The sequence below is a fragment of the Poecile atricapillus genome, chromosome 2 (assembly GCF_030490865.1).
Source record: "Poecile atricapillus isolate bPoeAtr1 chromosome 2, bPoeAtr1.hap1, whole genome shotgun sequence".
Lineage (NCBI taxonomy): Eukaryota > Metazoa > Chordata > Aves > Passeriformes > Paridae > Poecile > Poecile atricapillus.
The window spans coordinates 66,503,329-66,529,994 of NC_081250.1; the positions used below are offsets into that span (position 1 = coordinate 66,503,329).

General features: G+C 43.0%; 1 protein-coding gene across 7 annotated transcripts in view; it reads right to left on the minus strand.

The window, feature by feature from the left end:
* RREB1 (ras responsive element binding protein 1) overlaps positions 1–26,666 on the minus strand; it is a 122,062-nt gene that overhangs the window by 18,495 nt on the left and 76,901 nt on the right. For all 7 annotated transcript variants that reach the window (XM_058832489.1, XM_058832491.1, XM_058832490.1 and 4 more), the window contains 4 exons: positions 20,281–20,425; positions 18,985–19,124; positions 5,271–5,460; positions 965–3,704 (listed from right to left, as the gene is read on the minus strand). In XM_058832489.1, the coding sequence (XP_058688472.1) occupies positions 965–3,704; positions 5,271–5,460; positions 18,985–19,124; positions 20,281–20,425 (3,215 nt within the window). The remainder of the gene's footprint in view (positions 1–964; positions 3,705–5,270; positions 5,461–18,984; positions 19,125–20,280; positions 20,426–26,666) is intronic.

Genomic DNA, 26,666 nt, shown 5'->3' on the forward strand with positions numbered 1-26,666 from the left:
ATCCCCTATGTTTCTTATAAAAATCCCTAGTTTTTATTCTTTATGCCAGGAGCTGAGATGCATAATGAAGCAAATAATATCAACAACTTAAAAGGGTGCAACAGCAAGTAGAGCTTTGTCCTCTCCCTCTAGAGCAGGATGAGAATCTACTAATTACTTTATTACAGTGTGGGTGGAAGAATGAGAGAACTTCAAATCAGCATAGCATTCAATGCAGGATTTCCTTTATAGTGGAGAACGAAAAATAACCCCAGACCTAGAATAAATCTCCCTACCCAATTCCTCCTTTTGTTTACACCAGGTCTGAGGTTACTTACACAGTGGCACAATGCTAGAGATTCCATACACATCTCCACACCTTAGGGCATATGCCCACCTTTAGTTGTCTATCTGTGAGGAGAATGATTCCTAGAGGCAAGCTATTACATAATGCTCAGGATGAGCAGTTTCTCACATCCTCCTTTGATCTGTTAAATAAAAGCCACCACAAGAAAAAAAAAAAAAGCTAAGCACTGCATTATTTTATATTCCTGCCACAGTTCTACACTTATTGTCTCTCATTTTTAGAGATCTTTTTTTATCATTACTGATACAGACAGCCATCAGAAGCAAACAAACCACATAAGGCACAATGAAATATTCAACACATATGTTCCCCTTCAAGACAAGACAATAATAACAGAACAACTGAAACCTGAGGCTCTTTCCAGCTACATTAAGTTATGCCACTGATGTCAAATGGGTATTAACCGTTTTATTTACCCTCTGATACTCAAAGACAGAGATTATTCCATTTCTGAAAAATCTACCAGCAGCACTATGAAACAGCAACAGCTAGGGATTAGCAAAATAATAAAGAAGAATACAGTTCAGACATCAGAGAAAGGAAGATTCCTCCATGGAGAGGCCTTTTTGTGGGGAACCTCAGGGACTACAACCTACTGTGAGCACAGAGCACTCTTACCTGTGTGACTGAGCATGTGCCGCTGCAGGGCATTTGCCCATGGAAAGACTTGAGGACAGTAAGGACACGGGATATTTTGCAGGCAGTCTGAGTAAGCGTTCCTCTTCCCTCTCAGCAGCTTATCCTTGGCAGTTTCTTTCTCATCCTCACTTGTTCCATTTCTGCCACTTTCTTCCTTGAAATTGTCAGTGGACTGCAGAAATGGGCTAAATTTGTTAGTGTCTGTGGTAGCCAGCATCTTCTCTATGCTGGCAAATTCCCCACTTGACTCCAGATCCACACTACTCCTAAGTTTAGGCTTATTTTTAGTTCCTTTCTTTCTACCTCTTTTCTTAGTCAACCCAGCATCAGCAATGGGAGACTGCTCTGGATCACAAGCCTGAGACAGGTCACTGGGCAGGCTGGAGTCCCTCTGAACGGTGGTCACGATTGTCACTTTAGCTTTGGCATTCCCTGATTTGTCACACCCAGTAGAGCTGCTCACTGCCTTGGGACTGGCATCTGCGGCCTCTGTTTTCAGCAAAGTGGGAGCAGAAGACACAGACGAAATGATCTGTGCAATGGAAGCCAATGGTGGCAGCTCTTTAGTTACTGAAGGCTTTGGCAAGAGAGGTGGTGGTGGTGGTTTAGGCCTCAGGGGTCTCAGCAAGGCAGAATTGCCAGGGAGAGCCGGGGAAATGATTGGGACAGTCAAATGCAACGAACCTTTCAGTGGCTGGGGATGTCTGACACCCCGGTTTGTTTCTGAGTTCCCATTGGCACCAAAAACCAAAGGACACTGCAGACAGTTATAGGCTATATCACTGTTTGCAGAAGCAGCCAACTCTTGGTTCCTGGCTTCACAGGGGGCATCATCTTTATCCTTCTTCAGGATTTTGGGGATGGACAGGTCGATAGGCTCCATGGAACAGTCGTAAAGGGACAGAGATGAACCAAACAGGTTCTCCTGCTTCACCTGCACAGCACTCAGGCTTTTACTCTTCTGAGAGAAATCCAAGGGCTCATCAAAATCCACGGGGAAGTTGCCCACAGGTTCACGTTTGATGGAAACGTGAGACGATGTTCCCAGCAAGAAGCCGTTTTGTGGCTCCAGGAAAGGCGTCATGGGCTTGTGGTCCATGTAAGTGCTGTCCTCCAATAAAGAAGGGTCTGTCTGGCTTTCCTGGGCACTGCAGTCCACCATTAAGATGTAATTCTCAATCTCCTTTTCTTGCACATGCAAGTGCTGCTTGAGGATGTGGTGAATGCAATTCCTCTTGGCCGAAAAGGCCGTGCCACACTCCTTGCACTCAAATGGCTTCTTCTTCTGGCAGCCGCTGTGTGTCCTCATGTGAATGCGGAGGGCCCGGTAGTGCTTCAGGTCCTCTCCACACAGCTTGCACACTGTGTCTGGGGAGCAGAAGGCATCCACCATCTCTGCGGCATTGCTGGTGACATATTCAATGTTCTTCTCGATATCCTTCCTGGTTGTTTTGAGGTGCTTCTTTCGCAGGTGCCTCTCACAGTTGGCTTTCACTGTGAATGGGTAGTGGCAGATCTTACAGATGTAAGGCCTCTCCCCGCTGTGCGTCCGCAGGTGCCGGATCAGCGCTGCCTTGTCAGCCGCGATGTAGTCACAGATGTTGCACTGATATGGGGAAATACCTAAGTGAGAACGGATGTGAGCTCTCAGGACACCAGAGAAGGCAAACACCTGGTCACAGAAACGGCAGGGGTACAAAACTTTCCTCATGGTCGGGGTCTTTTTGTTCGCTGCCCCTGCGATGATGGCTTTCAGGTCTCCTTCTGTGACTTCTTGCTTGATCTTGGCTTCCATGCTTAGAGGGAGGAGAGCTTCAATGATGCTGTCCTGCTCCAGCTGTGTCTTCATCTCATGCTGAGTTAAAGGCTCTATTTTGGGTTGGAGGAGCAATTGCGAGGAAGGACTTGATTTGGCTCCTGGCTGGGGGAGATGGGAGTTGGAGGCGGCCTCCACCGAGTTCTTGATCAGCCTCAGAGGGGGAGGTGGGAGACTTGGGCTGATGCAGCCAGGGGAGGCTTGCTGGGCACTGATAAGAGGAGGAGGAGTAGAGGTTGCGACAACTGTTCGGGGTGTTACCAAAGGCTTTGGCTTCAGTGGTGGCATATGCTTAAAAATCGACTGCACAGGGACAGAAGGTGCCTTAGAAAGTGGAGGAAGACTGATTTGAGGAGGAGCAGAAGAAGCCATCTTCAAGATCTGTTGAATGTCTGCCAGCTCAATGGCAGACTCATTGGAGATGGGTTTCACCACAATACTGCTGTCAGGCTGGATAATAAAACCCTTCTGGAAAGGCTGCAGAGAGAGAAGCTTTATGTTTTCTTTTGTAGGGGGAAGGACTGAAAATGACCCTCCCATGGAGGCAGCTTCCAGAGGAGAGAGGCTGAGCAGACTGGTGCTGCCAGGTTCCTGAGGTAGGTTACTCTTCAGTGCTCTGAGCCGCATTTCTTGGACCTCGTCTTGTGTATTGTCCTCCTGCTTGACAGGCTTGATGTCTTTGGTGTACTGTAGGCCCAAGGATGCCATGAAGGCTTTCTGGTCTGGGTTCTCACTGGGTGGGGTCATGGACTGTGGCTTGTGCTTGTCTTTTCCCTGATCCACCATGTGAGTTTCTGTGTGCAGTTTGAGTGCCGAAAGCATGGGGAATGCCTTGTTACACATCTCGCAAATGAATCGATGGAAGTCACTGATGCACCTTCGCAAATTTGTTTCACACCAGACCTGCAAGACATGCAAAAATATTTAGAGCAGGAATCTCAGACTGGAAAGGCATCACACACTGCTGCAAAACAAAAACAGTTCACTCTCTCTTCCACTGATTAAGAGGTTTAGAGCAGCCCCCACCTAAATGGCATGGAGATATTCCCACTTCACAGCCTTTAGTATCCTAAGGGATATATCTGAATTAGGGGCTGATTCTCCCCAAGCTCCCTTCTATAAAGGTAATCTCCTTCAGAAGGCTATTCAGGCTCTAAAATTGTTTTCCATCCTAAACTTTCCTATCAGAAACTTCTCTCGTGTCACTGACAGGACAGGAGCCTCAGCATACTACACAGCAAGGAAGCCAGGAGGCGAGGAAATAAAAAAAAAAAAAAAAAGCAGCATCCAAGAAGCCAAACCAATACAAACCAACCAAAATAAAATCCCCCAATAGCAGATCAATGAAACTCAGAGGCTAAAGCAGTATGGTTTTTGGTTAGGGAAGTCTGATTACATTAATTCTCCCCAGAAAAATACTAGTATAGGACTGGCAAGATCTTTACAGACTCTAAATACTTTTTGAGTCTTCTCTCACAGTACAAGCAAAATTATTACAAAAGGAAAACACCCAACATTCAAATCCCTTCATAACTTTAAATGTCATTAATTACAAAAGAAATAAACTTTGTTTAAAAAGTTCTTTCTTCTGATTTTTTAAGTTTTATACCAGAACTGTAACAGACTGACAGAAAGACCTGCATGCTCCACTGGTTCAGCAGCAAATTTCAAGTCTACCACTTTTCAGACAGAAGAGTTGGTAATAAATAAGAATAATGAAAAAAAATAAGAAATGTGAAAAATGCAGAAACTAAGCATGGTCCTGGAGGATTGTGCTGTTGATTTTTTTAAGAGATATGCAGTTTCACCCAGACCCAAAGTAAAGCAGACAAGGTTTGACAGAGGGAGGAGTCATACCACTCAACAGAAAGCTTTATGGCTCTCAGAAAAAAATTTACAGACTACCTCCCTGACTTTCCCCATCCACTGTCCCTCAAAGGTGCAGAACTCTCAAACCTTACATGAAGAACGTTGTGGAGCATCTTGTGATGGAACCACAGAAGATGTCACTGTTTAGTTAGTAACACAACTGCTCAAAGTTTTTGTAATAAAAACCTTCATACCCCAATTACATCCTTGTTAGTGTAAGCTAAAATAAATAATACCTTCCTTACCATGTGTACTCCCTGCTGATTTCAGATGTAGGACTTTTTGGGTATGCTCAAAGGGGCAAGGATCTAATAATGACCAAAGTTTCCCTTCAAAATTTTTTTATACATCTATATGTATATTTATACATTTTTTTATACATTTTATAACACTGACAGTTATCCACTGCAATGGTGAAAAAGCCCCCAGTGCCAATATTCTTTAGATGAAAAAAGAAAAAGGAGAGGCATAAAGTGTTTGAAGCCTACATGAACAGTGGTGATGTACTTTCCACAAGATATTCTACATGCAGGATGAATCTTTCAATGACCTCATCAGATAAGCACTGTAGCAGCTTAAGCTACGAAGAACAGAGAGTACCTGAGAAATGCGGGGGAACTTCCTACAGGAGAAGTCCGTGAATCCCAAGTCGTGGAAGCCTGCTGGAATTGAAGGGTTGTTCTGAATGAAAGGCTTTCCCATGGGATCTCTGGGAAGCTGCTTGTGGATAACTGCATTATGGCGCAGTAAGCCCCGATGAGTACGAAAGGTAATACAACAGATGTCACACCTGGAAAGGAAAGGAATAAAACAGAAATGAGTTACTGACTGCTGCAAGTTGAAGAACTAGCATTCTTCTTGCACCAGGATGTCCTCTTTCCTCTTACCCCATTATACCGAGAACTTGCTAAATGCAAAATAAAGCCACAGTGTGTCAAAATCTGTCACCACAAAAGGCCATCTTAGTCACAGTCACTTTCTACCAATTTCTGGCTACTAAGTCCACTGGAAGTTTAAAGAACATGAGAACTGACAGTCTCACACAGGCAGACAGAACAGCTGCTGAGGTAACAGCCTTGTGAAAACCTTTTCATTGTCCAATGAAAAATACTTCAATGGCCTTACACCATTTCATTTTTACTGAAAAGTACTGTTAAAATAAACAACATTTTTAAAAAAATCAGTGTCAAGGAGAGGCTAAATCTGACCTAAGTGGCAAGCAAATGTAAAAATAGCACCTTTCATAATCGCTGCTTAAAACATACTACTGCCTGCCACTCAAATACCTGTGTGTGTATCTTCCTCACACTGCCTTTCCATAAACTTTCACTGGTATTTTTCAAAGCTGTTATGAGAAATAGACTGTTTTAAAAGGAAAACTACTGCTCATTGAAAGGGAGAAAGGTTCAGAGGAGGAAGACCTGAAACAGGTTCAACACCTCTGACACTTTTATACCTCCTTCACAGCAAGTTTGCCCTGAAAAAAAAAAAGCAGAAGCACCGTCTTTTCTGACCTACACTTTATTGCTGTGATTTCTTGTTTTTCTTAAGTTTTCAAATCCCAAATTCAGCTAAACAAGGGTTTCTCACATAAAACATTGCATTAAATAATCAAAGCTATGCTGTAGGCAGAAAGGGCTATGCAGCAACATTTGGCCAACACGTCAACAAAGCCTACTGCCTTTTAAATATTTGGAATGTGAGCTCTGCAGCATGACAGGTCATGTCCACTCTGTATTCAATAAATGACACACAGTTTCACGCAACCTCAAGCTCCTTGTGGTTCCAGATCCAGCTCCCAGCCAAAGCATGGGTTTCCCAGAAGCAAAACACCAGTGGATAGATAGAAGACAGACAGATTTTGTAAGAATACTAAATGCACTAGGAGTTTTTCACATCTGCCCCTGGCCTTGGTTTTCCCCATACTGTCTTTGCTCTCTGCATCAAGGAAAAGGACATGTGCCTACTCATAAGAAAAACATCCTGCAATTAGAAATGACTTCTGACAAAATCCTGAAACCACCCCCTCCCTGTCCTGTCCCTAACAAACTCCCATTGTTGTTCATTTTATCACTACATAAACTCCCACAGCCATTTTTTTATTCTCTGAAAACGAAGAGATAACCAAGTCACCCACAAAGCAACTGGACTCATAGTCCCTGAGTGGTGAAAGAGGCAAGTGTGAAGTGTATACAACATGGCCATTGTTATCACAGTACTGAGAAAGCTTGGACATAAATATGTGCTGAAGGTTTAATCTGTTTTAACTCTCCTGTCAATTCACTTGCATCCTACCTGTATAATTACTGCTGACATAGTTCCTGCATTCCATTAAACACTGAACCAATGCCATTTCCAAAGCTAATGTTTACTTAAAGAGGTATGCCAAATGTGACAACAATCTCCGGGGGGGGGGGGGAGGACCAACACACCGTACTTCTCCAGCATCAGGATCTACAGCTTTCCTGCAGCTCTCTTGGCAGCACCTATTCTGTGATGCAAAGCTTTCATCTTCAGTGAAAACAAAAATACAACCACCAAACCACTGGGGGATGGAGAGCATTAAAAAAATATGAGTAGTCACCTGAAGAACTTCCAGGCTACTGAAATAAATTGCTTTCGAGGTAATGAAAAGGCCTTGCACGAAAACAAGCAGTGCTTCTCACATGGTCCTCCTGGTATGTCAATACACAAACAAGGAGGGCTTGGAAACAATTCTCCTGCACTGCTGGAAGCATTGCAGGCTGTTCTGCAAAGGGACACAGACCCTGACCCTCAGGGCATGCTGAAGCATCTCTGGGGTCCCAATGTGCCTGGCCTGGGTCCAGGAACCCAGTGCAGCAGCTCCATCCCCTTGTGTGTGACAGGGCAGGCACAGCTACCGGTGATGGCACCACAGAGTTACTGGGAGCACTGACTCCTGCCACTGTACCCCCAAGATCTCCAAGCAGGAGCCAGTGCTCCTCGTCTAGGAGCCATACATCCCACATAGCAGGGAGGTGTGCCTTGTTCATCTTGCACTCCCCCTCACCTGCCTCCTGCAACATGATGACTTTTCAGCACTACTTTATTTAGGTTTCCCATCAAAAGATACACTTGAGAGTTAATCTTTCAGAACAAACACCCATGCAAAAGTCCTTCACAATACACCTGTACCAACTGCTAGCCTCAGGACAACACAAATTTGCAAGTTAAAAATAGTGTTTTCCATGCAAAGGGAACTACCTCCCCTCCCCCAAACAAAAGTAATTTATCTTATAAAAGGAACATAAGCTTTCTCTTTTATTAGGCATATTTCTCTTTCTTCCTTAGTCTTCTTTTATTTTCCTTGATATGAGTGAAGAAGCAGTAAACAAAAAGAGAAACTGGGAGAAAGATAAAGCTCTTTTTTCACTAGGTCAGAAAGAAGCATCTGGCTGAAAAAAAATCCAGGTAAGTCATGCCTCAAGCTGCAGGCTCTTCAGGGCATATAAATGCACTGCACCCCAGCTCAGCCCCTTGCCCTGGTGGCACAGCTTACCACATGGGAGCTGGAGCATGCGAAGGAGCTGTGGATGCCCTGCCTTCCTCTGTGGTCCAGGTATGGACTCCTAGCACCTCCAAGAAAAGCTTACAGGTACTAAGTGTCAAAATCTAACTAGTTAAGGCAAGCATCACACTGCATTGACTAAGTCTTGTGTTAATTCAAAATGGAGTAAGTGGCTATGCCTAACAGTGCATTAACTGGAAGCATTAGTTTTTTTTAAGGAAGTCTAACTACTAATTTCTCTGTTTTGTCATCAGTACAATTTTCTATCTTTGGGCAGTGTCACTGCCTACAGTATTTTAAAATCTAGACCCACAGTCTAATAAGGAAAAGAGAAAGGAATTCTAGGTGATATGAATGTTTTTTCATCTTGTTTAAACTTCTTAAAAATAAATAAATAAATTAGTAATTGTGGAAAGTCTGAAAAGCCCAGCATATCAAATAAAGCATCTGAAACATATGGTAATAGTTTGTTCATGATGAACTTAAAAAAAACCAACCAAACAAACAAAAAAAATAACCAAAAAAGCCTCCCTCTCCTTAAAATGTCTGCTGATGTCCGGTTCCAAGTCAAATATGGATGGCATGGCTGCAGCAAACAGCGATGCGAACAGGTTTTGAGGTTGTTAGCAGAACAGGCCGAGCAATGGCTCCACATCTGTGCACAGGTAAAAGCACTCTACTTGCAAGATAAGTTTCCAGATGTATCTAATAAAAGCTGCTGAGTGTTCATGTGACTGCTGGTCTTGGCCACAGTCTTCAATTCTTCTATAAATATGATTACAGAGTTGGGAGAAAAAAGCTGTTCAGTCCCAAGCATAGAGATTCAGTTTTAAGTAAAAAGGAAAAAAACTGGTTTTAGCAGTTAAGACTCCTTTACAATTACTTTAATTCTCAAATGCCTTTATATTTTGGACTTGTTCATATGTGTAACAATGCAAATATAATACTAAGGCTCTGGCTCACTGGAAGAAGTGTAAAAAACAAGCAGGTAAGGAAACAGAACAACTAAAACACAAAAGCAGAACCAAAACATAACAATGCAACAACCAGGCTGCCTTTGGTGCTCAGAGCATGTATCACACCAGGCAGATCTGATTAATTATTACGACACCAGTGCACCTTTTTCTTTCTTTTAAAAAAATTTTCTTAATGCAAAAGAGTGTCTGCATCTCTGTGTAAAAACACATCATTGAAAAGCTTTCTCCTAAAAGAAGTTATCAAGTTTCAAGTATTCTTGAAATCTGTAATGCTAATTAGGATATAAAAGCATTTAAACAGGCTTTAAGAAAAAGTTCTTTGCAAAGTTTGCTCCTTTCAAGAGGGCAAGGCAGGATTTGCTACACTTTTAATAAAGGGCACCTCTGCAAGAAAAGTTTACATAAGCAGTGCCTGTTGCCTCGCATTACACTCTCCTCTGAGACAACTCCAATTTGTCAGCAGAGGAAATAGCTGTTCTTCTTTAAGAAATGGAAAGACATTTTAGAAAGGAAATGCAGAACCAAATTTTTAGCAAAATTAATCAGTCTTGATTTTGATTAAGAGTAATGCAGGCAACCATCCAATCCTTCTAGATTTTATATTTCAGTAGTCAAGATGAAAATGCCAAATATTTATATTTACCATTATGTTACCAAGAAATAAACAGACACTGTGCTCTGCATTATCCAAGACTGCTGGTGAGAAAGTGACATTCATCATTATTTTGCTTGTACTTCTGAAACCACACAGACTAAAACCTGAAGTTTTCACCCATGCAGCTCATTAATACAAAGCTGCCCATATTGTGGATGTTAACAAATAAAAACAGTCTTAATTTCAAGGGCTCACTGAAAATAAAAAGCTTGGTACCACTCTGTTCCTTTCCTGTCTGTTCTCTTTAGCAACTTCCACAAACATAAGCAAGGGAAAAAAAAAAAAAAAAGGATGAAACATATCTTGAGACAGAAGTCATTAATACACAATTAAGTTATGAAGTTGTCTAACTCCTCCTACTGAAATCCCCAGTGTGTGTTTTTCTACCTCTGTTGTAATTATTCTCCTTTCTCTCTAACGTTATTTGCAGAATTAATGTGGCTCTCATGAGCAAAGAAATTCCTATGCTGACCTAAAAATAATACAACTGGTAAAAGATGGGTGATTCCCTGCTGATGACTCATGTCCACACCGGTGGTGGGAGCGGGCTCCCAGCCTCCACACTGGCAGGGTCCAGCTGCAGGGGAGCCTGACAAGGAGGGGAAGATGGAGAAAGGACACTTTTAAACACAAGGACTTTCACCACCTGTGAAAGAAAAGCTAGCAGGTTACAGATATATTCCCCTTTAGGAAAGGATTCCTTTGCCTCTCTTTCACTTCTTCTGGGGCAAGGCAAAGTGAGAAAGATGAGAAAGAGCCAACTGGTTTTCTGCTCCTGTGCAACCCCACCCATGTCAAGACACTCATCTCCTTTTGGATTAAAAAAAACCAAAAAACAACCCTTCCTGGCCTCCACACCCAGGGCCTTGGGAATTAACATCCAACAGCCGCACTAATCTCTCCCATTTGCTGCAGATGAGTGATGGAAAAGCAGCAGTGCTGCGAGCCCCGCTCCTGCTTCCCTCCTAGCGGTCCCTCTGGGTCCTCCTGCTGTCCTGCAATGCCCATTCCTGCCTCCGTCCCCCGCAGCTGCACAGCGTGCCTGACCCCGAAGGACCTGCTGCTCTGCCATCTCGACCTCGCCCACCGCTGCGGGGCTGTGCTGGAACCGCAAGCAGCGCCAGGAGCCAACTCCCTGCCAGCTGCAGAGGCTCCCCTCCCCTTCCCTTGAGCCTAAGGGGACGGACACAGCCCGCTAGATGTTCAGTGCACGCTGCTTCACATTGCATGCTCGGCAAAGGAGGCGCCTTTAACTTTTCCCCCCTTCCACCAACCACTGGCCACCTGATTTTGTTAGCGATGCGTTCCCTCACTCTCTTTTAATCCTCTCCCTCAGAGCAGCCACCCTTGGGTGCAGCCAATGCTGAAACCCCTGCACCAACCCTTCTATTAATAGAGGGATGCACAGCGTTATGTACATTCCTACGGCTGCACTGTGGTCCAGGCAAGAAAAGTATCGTGTAGGAGCCAGGACAGACCCGATATAAACCGGGGTGATGTTGTGCTTCAGAAATTTGTCAGCATGCAGCAGAGCCAGTGTCAGCAGCAGTGACTCCCACCGTCAGAGTAACTCCAGTGAAAGGAACTGCTGTAAGGTTTAATAAAAAGGCACGAGCCATGCTGTGTCATGTTTTAACCTCCTTTGTGCGTGAGCAAAGAAAAATGAGAAAATGAGTAGAAACTTCTTCCCAACACTTTAATGAATTGCATTTACCAGCAACACTTCAACAGTGTCAGCTTTAAACACCTCTGGCCTGGTGAAACAGTAGCTTAGTCCACCATTTACTTCAATGGAATTAACACACAACTAAGACAAAATAATAGGAAAATGGGAGATGGCCTGCAGACACTCACACAAAGTAGTCATTTTCTCATAATGACTTTTTTTTACTTAATAGAAGTCAGAGTTTTAAAAAACAGAACTGTCAACAAATTGGCTGGACAGAATCACAGAGGAAGAGCTGAAGATCAACTTAAATAACAATGAAAGGTTTAATAGTTACGGCAAATATATCTGGGGGGGAAAAAAACCTGACCAGAATAGTCCTCTACAGCTACCAAAATTAGAAGCTGCACAACATCCAGAATAACTAACAGTGGTTATTTGTGCATACCAACTCAAGTGAACCTTCCTTCTGGTGTTCTTTCAAAGTAAGAAATGAAAAGTTCTTCCTATAATTCCTAACACATCTTTCAAATATGGAAGCCAAGTACTTCTGTAATTTTAAATTTAATAGCAAGAGTTAAAAAAGAAATCTGTGTGTCCAGCATGTTAAAAAAACACCAGTACTTTTCATGAGTAATATAAGGATAAATACATCTCCGGGGATTTCTCTACCCTATAGGAATCCACTGATCACAACAGGGCTCACATATAGGCACAGCTGAATCTGGATTGCAGTTCCTTACCCGTATCTACACATTTGCAGGTTAAGATATGCTCAGCATGCAGACATGACTGCCAACACACTGAGCAGCACCAAGTACTTTGAGAGAGCTTGCGAATAAACAAATCCTGCTCCTTAGGATCAGGCAGGCGTGCTAATAACCTATTTTGGCTCAGCCCCTCTTCCCTCCTGCATGTCCTTTTACAAGCAGCTTTCCTCTACAGTCAGCTTTGCATTTACCCACTTTCTGTGCTGGCAGCCGAGCTAAGATATTCAACACCATGTGACACAGCACACAGTTTCACATGAGAGCATCACTCCCTGTGTCCATTCACCAGCCAATATTTTTATCCGGCTGCTCTGGATTCCCATTTTCCTCACACAATGAGCTCCCTGATGTGAGTTGACCACTTCTAGGCCAGCGCTGCTCTTCAGATGTTTCCCAGCTCTCTTTTCTGAACAGAAACTTCAGAAAGCATGTAACGTGCAGTTCTGTTCTGCTTTTGCAAGACAACCCACTGATTCTACTTCTCCATTTGCTCAGTAAAAGGATGCATTCACCAGCTTGCTTGCATACCCTCTCCTCTGCCTCACCAAGAATTGCATTGTACCACAGCATATTTCTGGTCACAGCATTTACCAGAGCTGGACTTCATCATCATCAGCTGTCTCATGGAATTGCTCCTACACTGAAAATGCTGCCAGCAAGAGATTAGGAGTTGGTTCCTAGTTTCTATCAGCAAGACATTGAGCAAACAGCTTGAGAGCAGAGCAGAGCAGAGCAGGAGAGTCAGCTGAATTGGCAATGTCACAGCACCACCCCCTGTCACCTCCATCTTTGGCTGTAACAAGTTTTGTAGCATTAACTGTGTTAGTAACTCCGGAGCAGTTTGTACCTAAACTGTCCTTGCTGGTACAATCTCAGTGACTAAAAAAGGAAGCACTGCACCCAAAATGTAGTATGCCAGAAGCAGAGTTCAAGGAGGACCATGAACATGTCTATGCTGGAGTGCTCTCCATCCCTCTCAACACCTGTGTATGATACAACAACCTCAGAATTATCCATCTTCATTAAAAGAACACAGTGTTTCTTATTTTGAACTGCTAACAAGGAATGAGGCTATGTGCACATCAACGGTTGTGACAGAGAGAAAAAGTACTCTATAACCTCACAATGTTGAATGAAGATGACTTGTCACATCCTTCAAGTTGCTTCCAGTAACAGCAGTGTCAGCTACTGGGAAGAAGCTTCCTCTCCCCACCATGAACCCGTAGTTCTGCCTCGCAGTAAAATTAATTGCAAACAACATCTAGTTTTCAAACATCTTCACTCCTGCAAGTTTGTAGCATCACTAACACCCTCTTCCCACAAAAGGCTTGCCACATCTATACGGCAGTGTGCTTCAGAATAAGGAAGCAAGAAGGATTATTCCCTACTATATAAGGAGAGAACAGATAGAAAGTGAATTCCTAAACTTGCTGAGATAGGCATTCACAAAAACGGGAATGATACCTAATGGTCTTTTTCTGGTTGTTTTCTTTTTTTTTCCTTTTAGCATTCAGTTCAATGTACTTTTAGATGGTCACACTACTGCTCTGAAAACAACCTAATATTGTGCTAGTCTTTTCTATTGATGCTAATGACTGAAATAATCTCCATACATTTTCAATCTCCATTCGATCTTTTTTTACTGTTTTATCTCCCTAAATCCAGTGTGCAGAACTGCCTTGAAGAACAGTAGCTAGGCAATAAACATACCATATTCTAAGTAGCTAGTATCTTTTTCACCTAAAACCCACTTCCTCTTGTCTTGACTTAAATGGGGCTGCTCATGCACATTGTCTTAAATGATTTAAGACTGGGACATAGGTCCAGATACCTGGCAGCATCCCACCATACATTGAAGAATGTGGGTGTACTGGCAAAGGGGGAAACCTGGTGACCAGCCTGCCTGAATTGCAAGCTGCATGTGACAGATATCTTCAATTTACCCACAAAGTCCAGAAGACCATTCCTATGGCATTTGAGTTGTCCACTCCATGTTGGTAAAGTCAGGTAACACCAAGAAACATTGACAGCATTTTCCACCCATGAGTGTTTTCAAAAACAAGACCTCACAGTGGTTACCCTGGCAAAACTAGAGGCAGACGACCACAGATCCTAATGGTCAGAGACTCCTAAGACTTTTCCTTCCAGGGCCTGAGTTCTTCTGTTGCTGTGCCTATTACTGACCTGTGACCTGTTCAAAACAGTAGCTTTCCATGGCAGTGTTCAAACTCTTTCAGCAGAACTTGGGCAAGCTGTTTTGAAGAACAAGGTAGGCTGTGAACAGCTTTTGGTTTACTTTGTTTGGAGGTTTTACAGAAGCACATAACCCTGAGGGAAGAGTACTGCTTTTGTTGTCCTTGTGAAAATATAGCCAGGATTTTCAAGTTACAAAGCTTAATATATTATTGTATCACTGTTTGGACAGGCTCTGTAGAAGGTCAAAAAACCTAATCTCCCCTGAATGCATGGCAACAGGCATTAACTGGTTTTGGTCACCACGTCAGCTCAGTGACATTGGCAGAGTGACTTTCACACTTCAATGTCTACTTATTTCTTGTATCTTACAAAAATATAGCAAAACCAAATCTTGTAACTGGAGGCAATGCCACACTGAACCAAATGTAGTCAGAAAGCCTCATCATGTTCATTAATGTCTCATAATAAGCCTCATTCATGTTCATTTTACCACATTCAAACTGCACAACTATCCTTGCTGGGAAATTATACTGGAATGAGTCTAAGAAAGGAGGTAACTGAAACACCATCACCAGCTCCCTCCTCCTCTCCTTGGGAAGATACTCAGACACAAGAGGCAGCATAAATGTCTCTTTGCTGCTGTGAGGAAGGCAAAATTAAAAATACTTAGCTCTTGGTACAGTGTAGTGCACTGAACTTCCTGGAGGAGAAGAAGAGAAAATATAAAGGGTATGCTCTGGCTACAGTGAAATCCGACAGAGGAATTTTATAATTCATGTACTTTTTTTCTAAAGCCACACATGTTAACTTTAAGCCTGTTCCATTGCATTTGCCAAAGCAAAGAGGAGAAACCCAGCACAGCATCTGGAGAGGTTTCTCCCTGGGAAATCCTCACATCTCCTGTGCTTACACTGCTAATGTTGCTCAGAGCTGTCAGGTGACCTTTATAAGCACGGTTTCACATTTGACAGCAACCCTGCGCCACAAAAGTTTCCAGAGAAACTCCCCTGCTCTGTGAGGTTTCTCATTTTCCCTATTGGCTGTGCAGGGTTTCAGCTCTCTGCTAATTATATCAACACTCAGATACATCAACACTCAGATACAAACTCACCAAAATAGACAGTGTACTGAGGCCCCAGCTGCAGGGAGGCAGACTTCTTTAAATAATCCAGGTGGAGAGGCCAAGCGGGTCAGAAAGTGCCCCCGGGCCATCTCCCACTGCTAATGGGCATTGCGGACAACCTTGCCGGGGCCAGCTCATGTCATTAATTAGGGTGCAGGACCCAGGGCTTCAAAGGGACAGAGATTGACCAGGGGGTGTAATGCCATGAAGGAGATGCAGTGCCACAGCCCATTGTCAATGAGACAAAGGCCCCTATTATTGCTCGCAAGACTAGGGCAGTTCTTACCGTAATTAGGAGACAAAGATGCATGATTTAGGATTTTACATAATCAAGAGATACTCTCCCAAGCGGGAGCCCCTCTCACACAATCAGTGGATTAAGCATTGTTTATTCTGCTGCAAGTAAACAATGAGGTGCTCCTGCTTGGGATTTTACATGAAAAAGCAGTTCTGGGCAAAACAAGGGGGAGTGTCTTTTCATCTGACTTTAAACAGCTAACCCTGTGATTTAAAGTTGTTCATTTGACAGTATCTGGAAGGGTGATGGCCCACCCTGTATACTAGCTGCTCACATAGGGCTGCCAGACAACCTTACCTTTTCTGCTACTTAGCAGAGGGTGGCCTGGACAGACAGACTCAGCTCTGGGGACAAGAGGCTGTATTTACACAGCAGCACTGAAATGGCAGGATTAAAGGACCACAGGGAAGCCAGGCAGAATCTCTTGCCCACCCTGGCACCTAGCCACTGCCATGGATACATCTCTGAAGGGAGGCTGGTGCCACCATAAAGACAATGCACACTGGTGCACTGCTTCAGAGCCAGTTTGCAATCCTTTTCATAGGAACTAGGGGAGCAAAAATGAATTTGATGTTTGAGACCTGTGCCCTTACAACGAAAGGCCTTGGCAAGGCAGATTGATCTAGGCAGACTGAGCATCACTTATTTTTGATCATGACAAAACAATCTATGCTGGGCTACTGCCTACTGCAGTAGCTCCAAACGAACCACCAGACCCAGAGTATCTGACTCTGGGATACACATCCCATACCTTCCTCACAGGTCATCATCAAGCGACTCTGCTTTTACAATATGGCCAATAAAAGGAGACTGCAGGTGTTACAATCCCTGCCCTTTGCTCACAACACAGTTACTGCGCTTTTTTGTTTGTTTGAACTTTAACAAGAGTTACTTCCCCATGTCTTCCACAATAAGGCAACAACAGGATTTGATGAAAGCCTTCTAAAATTCTGCAGGTTGTTTCCCTGACACAAGTACACCCATATACATCGGTCTCCCGATCTACTACTCTAGCAAAATATTCTCTTTTCTTCATCTCTTTCACTCAAAAAAACAGCCTTAAGCCTCACGAAAAGGACTTCAGTCACTTGTACTCAGGACTGAGAATGGCATAGTACATTGTCTGTGTCTTGTTGAATCCTACAAACAGTATTGCAGAACCCTGGGAACCAGGGGATTACAGCCCCTGCTGGCCAAGGATTTTAACCCATTTCGTTTGGGATGCAAGAGTCACTTTAACAGCAGTCCAAACTACGCTGCTTACTACAGAGTTTTCTGTTAGGTTGGGCCAGGCAGACAGTGTCATTTGACTAGGATAGAAGGTGTGGCTAAAACCAGATGGGCAGGGTGAATTACACTTTAATATATTAATTGTCCATAGAGGACCACATCTTTCTTGTCCTGTCTTCACTGACACATCTTAAATACTTGAGGGAAATACCTGACAAAACCCCCTTACTATCACCTAGACAATTCTATAAAGATAAGCATCCCATCACTACTCTTAAATCATACCCACGGAGCTTGTCAACTGTGACTTTGATTTAGGGACATATTCTAGTCTTTGCTGCTCAATAGAATCAAGGGTAGCAAAATCCATTTCAGGGGAGTATTATCCCAAAGCGAGTCTAACACTAGAGCAAGAGCTGCATAAAGAGGAAAAGCATGTTTGCACAGCCACTGTGTCTTACTGCCTTGCCACAGCAGACAGCAAAGCTGCCAAGCTAGAAGGATATCTATTCCATTTTATCCATATCCATCATTCAAAGGAAGAAAATCCACCTCTCCACTCAGGTCCATGGAATATAACTTTGTAAAGAGGTCATATATTCAGAGAAGCTTCAAAATGAAGGTAATGCCAGGATAAACCTAATATGCCAGCCACTTTCTCTAAAGTATGAAGTGTAAGGCAAAATTGTTCCAGCCTCCATGTTGTGGGGGTTGTAGAGCTCTTACTGGAGAACTGTTTCAGCTTTGATCTATAATGAAAATTTACCTAATTTACTTCAGAAACAGCAAAGTATGTTTAATTAACTACTATTGAACGGACCAAGCTTTCAACTCCTTTCCCCAGTAACTGCAACATTAACAAAGCCTTTAAAAAGTATTTTAAATGTATTTACCAAGGTTTTGTAATTAAAATGGGAAAAATTAATAGAATGAATCCCTTTTAATACAATGGGATGCCTCTGCTCCATGCCATTTGATTAAGAACCTTTATCCAGGAGTGAGTGTTGACACTTAAAGATGCTGAATTCTTCACCCTTCCAAAATGATCATTAGAGACCAATGTCCCAAAATAAGTTTAAAATATTGACAAGCTTCTGCAAATGGACAATCTCCTAAAGTAGCAGCTTTTCTACATGTTTCAACTAGACTTGAAAAATTTCTTTTATATCTTCATGTATCTGGCTCTACATTTTTCTACGGTAAAAAACAGGAAATAAAACAGTTTCAGGAGTCCCAGAGGCAATTACTTGATTCAAAACAAAACATTCAAGCACCTTCCCGAAAAATTAATAAATAACTTTTCCTTGTTAAGAAAAGCTCATTTAAGCCAAAATCCACATAATTCCCTAACCTCAAAAGGCAGAAAAGCATAAAACATTTTATTGGAAGTTGGAAACCAGAAACTTATCTACCTTCACTCACTCCAATGACTGAAAAACCCTTTCTATCCAGCTGCTGCCTTCTCCACAAACAGAATAATTTCATAGGATGATGCCTGAATACTTTTATCAAGTTTCTTTTTTAGTAAGTTTTAAGCATCTTCAGTTTATCCTGTTAAAATTTTGCAATGTTGGCATTTCACAGTTTTATATAACAGTGATAGGTTTCAAGGGGAGGAAGAGGGGCTTTAATTTTTTCTAAAAACATTTCCAGCTATTAACTGGCAAGATTTCCTGTATTTGCAAAAAATAATAGAATTAAGCCCTACAGCACCCTGGTGACACAAGATGAGGCAAAACATTTAAAAACCTGCTCAAAACCACAAAGGGGGGCAATTAACAGCGCAGGGGGCTGAGGGGCTCCTGCCCCTCCCCAGCAGGCTTCTTCAGACCATCTGGTGACCAGAGACACTCTGGGTACTATCTCTTACCTCAATGAATTATCTGGATGTGTCTCCATGTGGGATTCCAGCCCATACTTGCAAAAAAAGTCTTTGAAACACACTGGACAATGATAAACTTCATCGTCAGCCCTCTTATCCCCTTCACCGGAATGGCCATCCTCGACAACCTTCAGAAAAAGGGGAAAAAAAAAACCTCACTAGACCAACTTTGTAAGCAACAAAATAAACTTGCAATCCATTCAAAGTCTTTCTCTTACAAAAAGTTGCAGGCTTCATGTGTAACCTTGCTGCAAGCAAACACAAAGGACTCATTCCTCAGGAGAGAGGGTAAGCGACAGAGCCTCGGCACATGTGTAAGAACATGCATGACAGAAAAGGAGGCTCCGTAGGAGATAAAGTGTGCAGCTGAGTCACACATCTATCAGTTCTAATGAGGAACTGTGATTTGAAGAACTTATAAACCCGTGTGTTTATATACCACTGAACTAGCATTCCTCCCCCTTTAGAAAGCCAGGGGAGCTGTCAGCTTAAATTATTTATGCCACTGAGATACTGCCAACTGCTAAGTCAAGTGGTTCAGGGAGAAGCAATGAACTTCTGCATTTTTTCTATACTTCTCTTCTGATTAGAGGGAGAAAAGCATGCACAGAGCGAGGGATACTGTGCTAAATGGAACTGCTACTAGCTTGCCATTTGGAGATAGAAAGTGGAAAGAATTAAGTTTGGCAGACACCATACATTTTGAACAAATGACTGAAATGTGTTAAAATATTTCATAAACAAAACCCTAATGGAAATGTCTAGCCTTCAAATAAATATTTTCTGGTCACTCTTGTAACTCCAATAAGGCAGGATTTTGCTTCTGTGAAAGGGAAATATACTGTAGGGTTTTTTTCCTCTAGATCTAGACAAAAGCAGACTTTAGCTGCTGCTATTGCTTTGGAAGTAAACATTGCTTTTTTAAAAGTTTAAATCACCATCCTCCAAGAATACTACAAAATAAATGGGAGGGGGAGAAAAAAGCTAGAGGAAAAGCTGCAGTAGCAAAAGAATAGTACATCTTCTTGTCATCCAACAATAATTCTTTATAAATCCTAAGAAAATTCAAAAATTTAAACAATAAAAAGTTTTAAAATTTGAATTATTTCAATCTCTGAAATTAGAAATAAATTTTCAATCTCAGACAACTGTGTTGGCTACACAAGATAAGCATGGTAACTCATATGCAGAGCTGTAACACATCTATGCTGACTGCACAAACCAAACAGCTGACAATTTAGGAAGTAACCAGGAACATCTTTTGCTTCATGCCCTGTAAAGAACCTTTTTTGCAGGTGTTCTCTCCTCTCTGTCCAGCTCAGCATCGTGACTGAACTTCCGTTTCGAAGACAATCGCCTGCGCTTCAGTGGCGAGGGGGGAGTGGTGCTTGCTGTGCTGTTTGGATCCTTCTCATGGATCTTCATGTGCCTGAGCAGGAGGGGGAAGAAGACACTGTCAGCAGGCAAATCCAGGGCGGGAAGTCAAATGTAAATTTTATTGCCAATACCACTTCTAAGGTTGGCCTTTAAAGGATACCACCAGAGATCCCATAAACTGACCTGAACTTCAGTAAAACAGCTGGGGCATGATCCAGCACAGGCCCTTTGCAGTGCTTGGGCCTGTGAGGGGCTACAGCAGGGAGCCCACAAGCTTTCGCCAGCGTCCCAACTCAAAGTACGACACTTGCTCTGCTAACATCTATTTACATGAGCACCATGACCATTCCCACCATCCACCACGTCCTGGTTCTGCCTAAACCTGCTCAGCAATCCATATACCCAGCCCCCCTGTCTTGTGGCAGTCTGGTAAGCAAAAGCCTGCAGCTTAGAATCCACTTCTCTCAGTTGCAAAAAAGCACCTCATCTTCAACTGGCTCTCTGTATAGAAGTTGAGATGGTATACACCAGCACCAGAGCAACATTTGTTAAATATATTCGTTTTCTTCTCATCCTTAACACAATGGTGGACCCCAACATCAAATTTCAAGCGCAGCTTTGAAGTCAGGATTATTTGGCCTCACTGTTACAGTGCACTAGGGATGGCTTGCAAAACTCTGTACTGCCGAGGCATGTTAACAAACCTGCTTTCCCAGGAAAACAACTATTTCTTGTCACAAAGACACAGGAAAAGGGAAAGGGACAGAATTACTCAGGAAGCAATCTCATTAACATCTGTTTACCTGACCCATTTGCCTCTTGGTTTTCTGTATCTGCAACCTGAGGAAGACACAGTTGTCTAGCTCCCTTTAGTTAGATGGAAGGTATTGCTGCCGTGCTTCTTCTTCTGACAACTCAAAGCTCGCATTAATTTTTTTTTTTCCAAGGTAGGGCCCTTAACCTCACTTCAGATTTATACTGCCATTGAAAAATAAATCAAATGTATGCTCCTAAGGAGTTGCCATTTGTCCACATGACTGACTTCAAAGAAACACAATGGAGTCAATATTAATGACACTTGGACAAATCTTTCAGAAGTCACAGTCACAACTCGGCTCAGGACAGTGCCATTTAACATGACTGCACACTATCATGTTCTAACATGAGAGAATGTTGTAATGCAGACAAGTCTTGCACGTCCTCATAACTGCTTTGGTGTTATGACATAAAATCTGTTTTAGTTTTGGATGCCAAGGGCATGATGCTTCGAGACAACACACTGGACCAAACTGACCCACAGTAGACCCCATTAGAGCTGCTGGGAAGACTGTCTCATCACACAGTGCTTTTTTTAATGTTTTCTTTCACAATTTCAGAAGCTTTGAAAGAAATGAAGGCATTTAAATCACTGTCTCAAACTATAGCCTGTCTCAAGCTGCAGGGTGTTGTGCAGGAACAGCCTCACGCCAAAAGCACCACAGGTATCAGGACAGATGCAAGATTAAAATGGCTGTTCAGCTACTGTCTGCTTTCAGCATCCATCAAGGCTGAGGCTGCTTGGAGGATCAGGTACACCAGGAAAAAGCCTGTTGTTTCCCCACATCCCCAGTAACTCTCACTGGTCTCACTAATGGTGGACAGACACTGGTGACACCTGTCAGTCACATCTATGTGCAGATGCGCCCAGCAGATTGGATACTTCATGGAAATGTTGCTGAAATTTCAGACCTTTTTCCCTGCCAGTCACCCACATGGGAGGAGAAGAAATGCTGAATGGCTGAGCATTTGGCTCTCTCCAGGTTTGACAGAAGCCAGAGAAAACCCAGAGTGCTGACACAGCATACAGAGTGCTGTGCACTCCCCTGCCTTGGCCCTCTGGTAGCTCTGGCATCACAGGCACCAAAGCAACGGATTTAGCCACATAAATCCAGAGCTACCTTTGTCTCACAAAATCTGCAGGAAGGCATCTATAGATACTCTGCTGCCTCGTTTTCTTTAATCTTGGGATTTTTTTCCCCTGTGGCACTGATCTAACTTCTTGTTTTAGCTAGAGCTTCTTTCATGGGTGATAAAACAATAGCATGAGCTGCAGTTGTCTGTATTCACACAAGAATAAGGAAGAAGAAACCAGTTATTTGTTCAAGGTCCAGAATGATAGAAGATAAAATTCAGAAAGCATCTTGGAACAAAAATTCAAAATATTCAACTGCACAGGCAAAGCAAAACCCAGAAGGTGGATTCTTTGTCTAAACTTTTATTATTCATTTTTGGTAAAAACTATTTTCCAGTTTCAGTGATCTCTTGGAAGTAAGGACAGAGGCTTTTGCTGTGCCTGTCTGTCCCTGCACCCCAGGCACTCATACATGGCCCGACTGTTTAAGCCTCTGTCAGCTCAGCTGAAGCACAGCTAACTCTACTTGGCCAGTTACTTTTCAGGTATCTAGGGAGCAAAACCAGTCAAACTAAATCACATTCATCCAGAAAACAAGCAACAAAAAAACTGCTACACGGTGGGAGTGGGACATTTTCTTCCCATTTTCTTTTGAAGCCTCTTTCCAACCATTAACAAGCATGCACAACTGTTTAGCAGCTACCTATGCAAAACAGCTTCCTCAGGGCTAAGTTCTTCTGCTGTTTTTCCACCTGTTGAACTGTGCTTGTTTTGATGGAGATGGCTCCTGCCTGAGAGGAGTGTGATGGCACATTCACAGCACACCAACAGGAAAAACCCTTAGGACCTCTAGGTTAGTGCCAGCCCAACCTGGCATCTCTGCCTGGCATAACCTAATGCATGCAAACACACTGGCTCCTGCAAGTCCCAAAAGCAGTTCAGCTGTGCTTGCAGTGTCAAGTATGCCAGTAAGGCAGGGCTTGCTAACATGGGTACAGCACCCCAGTGACGGGGGCTTTGCTATGTCTGGTGTCAGTCACTGGCTGCCCCAATTGCTTGCAGTTCTCATTCATGCAACATGTGTGCTTTTGCCATGTCCTAAAAGTCACAGCAGAATCCATAGCACAGCAAGGAATGTGGTGATCCCTTCATGTTTTAGTTTCACATATTTGAAAGGAAGCAGCCTAAGCTATTGAGCTATAAACAGGAAGACACCCTAACTGCACCTTTGACTTTTACTGGGTAGGTCAAACATCACAGCCGCTGTGATAGCTCTATGCATGTGATCATTTAGGGAAAAAAAGGAAAATTCCGAAAGCAAAGCAGCAGGTTCCAGAGTTCTCAAGGAGAGTCGCAACCTGCCCACATTACAGCCAGCAGGTTGCTCCTTTGGCAGGTTCAGCAAGTTTCACTGCATCAAATTTAGGGTGGAGAGGAAAAAGATTACTAGAGCTACAGCCCAAGATAAGCGGGAAGATAAGGCCAAGAAGTACAAAGGATAGACACAATCTTCATCTCTCTCTTTTACTTTGCAACATGGATGTCATTCTGCCTCCAGACAACACTTATCACCCAACATGGGTTGAACTTCAGTAGATGCCAAGTCACATCCACAACCTTTCTTTTAAACACTCCCTCCACCGAGGCTTCTTCTACTTAAAAAGTTTCCTAACCATAATTAAGGGGGGGGGGGGGGGGGAGGTATTTGTGTTGCCTTACTCCTTTAGAAGAGTTTGCCTTGATTAGATCTTACATGTAACACTGAAAATGTTCAACCTCACTGTTTAGACTGCCAGGATATAAGGAGAACAGGAACAAAGCTGTGTTTAGAAGTTATTTTCTCTTTGTGACTATAACAACATATTTTGGCCTGACAACACTGGCGTACTTAGAATGCAAAAGACAGGCTCATAAGTCAGGCTGGCTTTCAGCATCTTACAGTGATAAAGAAAAAGGATATGACATTAATCAGTTCTAAAAAATAAAGATAAACACTCAACACTTTAAGTGAGAATGTAGCAAAAAAAAAAAAAAGGGCAAAATAAGGACATGCACAGAAATGCTCATATTCAGTTGCAGATGCAAGTTACAGTAACATGTGCCAGCAGCTTTAAAGTGACCACTACTGCAGCTCAGGAGACAGCGAGAATCACAGTGGATGAAAACTTGGATTTCTTTTCCTAAATTAGATCAATGAACTGTGACTCTGAGCCATTCTACAGAGCAACCAAAGTACACCAGACAAGTTCAGGAAGGTACAGAGCCCAGAAAACTGCACCTCATAGTCTTCCCAGCATGCATGCAAGTACACATACACTTGGGACAGTACTGAGGGTGGAACACTAAAATCCAACCATGATACACACAGGGAAGGAAGGAGATAAAAACTTGAGCTTTGTATTAGGGAGGACTCATTTACACTGAGTGCTAGCTAGCCTCGATTAACCTCCTGAAGTGGTGGAATTCTATTTAAAATTAGACCAGAGAAAGAACCAGAAAAATTTGCAAAAAATAAATAAAAAATGAAACTAAGAGGAAACTCAGTCTTTTCCAAACATGGTCTGATCCACCTCTGAACTAAACTCTTAATGCTTAAGAACTGCTATGCAAAAGAAAAGGAAATACCTTGCTATATACTATGCTTTTCACAGCACAGCTGTATGAGAAAAAGCACTCCTCATAATCTCTTCCCTCCCCCTCACACAAAGAATTTCACAGGTGAGCCAAGAGGATCCAACTGTGCTAGGACTGTGTGCCAGTCAGCCCTCCCAACAAAATCACATTTTTTCAAGTGCTTGACTGCCTTTCATTCCATCCTCCCCCTGAGAATCACCTTCTACTTCCCCTCTTCTGCCACAACGTTCCTCTCCCCTCTCAGGGTCTCATGAGCAGGATGACTAAGATGATACTGCACAAGAATTCCCCTGGCTTCTTTCCTTTTTTTTTTTTTTTTTTCTTTTTTAAGACAAATGGGCAGAAAATTTTCCAGCCCCACACTGTAATGTAGAGCATGATTTCAGGAGGTTGACTATTCTACTAAAACAGCAGCAAGTGAATATATTGCTATTTCACATTGACGATGAAACTTCTGTAGTAATAGGCAAATGCAGAACTCAAGTACCTTTTTCCTTTTTCTCTTGTGGATGGTGTTGGGAACCACGTCTATGGGAGGTGACTCATGGGGAGGGCAGGGGAGCGTGTATCCTGCTGGAGTGACATGCAGCTCCTGCTGGTCACATCCCAGTCTTTACCACATCTCTAAAAAGGGCTGATGTATTTTCTTAATGCCAAGGGGATTTGCATATTGATCGTATAAGCTTTCTGGAGGTCTCAAAACAGGGCAGTCTACAGCTTCAATGCCAAAACCAGAACGTGGGCAGGTTTTGACTGGCTGGCTCAAGGCTAGAATAAGCAGCCAAAGCATCCTGAAGGAGGCAAATGCAAGATGCAGCTGCTTCTGGCTCTGGGTCCCACTGAATTATGAACAAAATCAGGAGCTTCTGCTTTGCATACAGATAACCTGATCAGCACCACTTTGGATCTTGGATAGAAATCATCCCTCAGCATGCGTGGGAATCCCTCACCTCTTAATTCTGGGGAGAAAAAAAAGTACACTGTAGCTGCACCTTGAGTTTCCATGCCTCCTGATGTGCTTCAGGTCCCAAAGAAAAAAGGCCCGTCTGGCTTGGAGGCCCAGCCTAAAGGAAGGTATGGAACAAAAGGGTGCATTTGCAGTCCCTGAGCAGGGTTCAGGGTTAAGCCTCTCCCTTAGAACTATGGCAGCACAAGCACTGCTGGCTTTCAGTCAAGAGAGGTTTATGCCAGGTAGGTCTGATTAGAAGGAGCAGCATGTCCAGAGGGGGAGCAGCAAGCAATTTCACTGAGGCAGGGTTGGGAAAGTCCCAACATCTAAATCAAGATTAATTATTGAGCACAGAATCCAGTGTATGTATAAACACCCTCCTCCTCCCTCACGTCTGTGGAAACGTGGTGGGGAGGCCAATGAATCCCGGCATTATCAGTCCAGAGAGATCATCTGACACTATCAAGTTCAGGTTCTGGCTTCATATCCCACATATTATTATAAGTTTCTCCACTTTACCACTAGATGTACCCTATACTCTACTGTACTGCATATGATTATTCCTCATCTCCCTCGTGATTTCTAAGCAGTTTGGTATCAAAACCAAGTGGAAAATCCTCATACATCTGATGCTTATCTGAAGACAAGGAAGCCACACAGCCAATCATTGAAATCAAAGACAAAAAATAAAAATCAGTGCTTTCCATCCTTCACCTTGTTCACAGTACACTTTGGTTTTTGCCTTACAACAAGAAGAATTGGTCAAGTTCCCAAGCTAGTCTGGGAAGGACTGAGCTGGTCAGTACAATTTAGCTGATT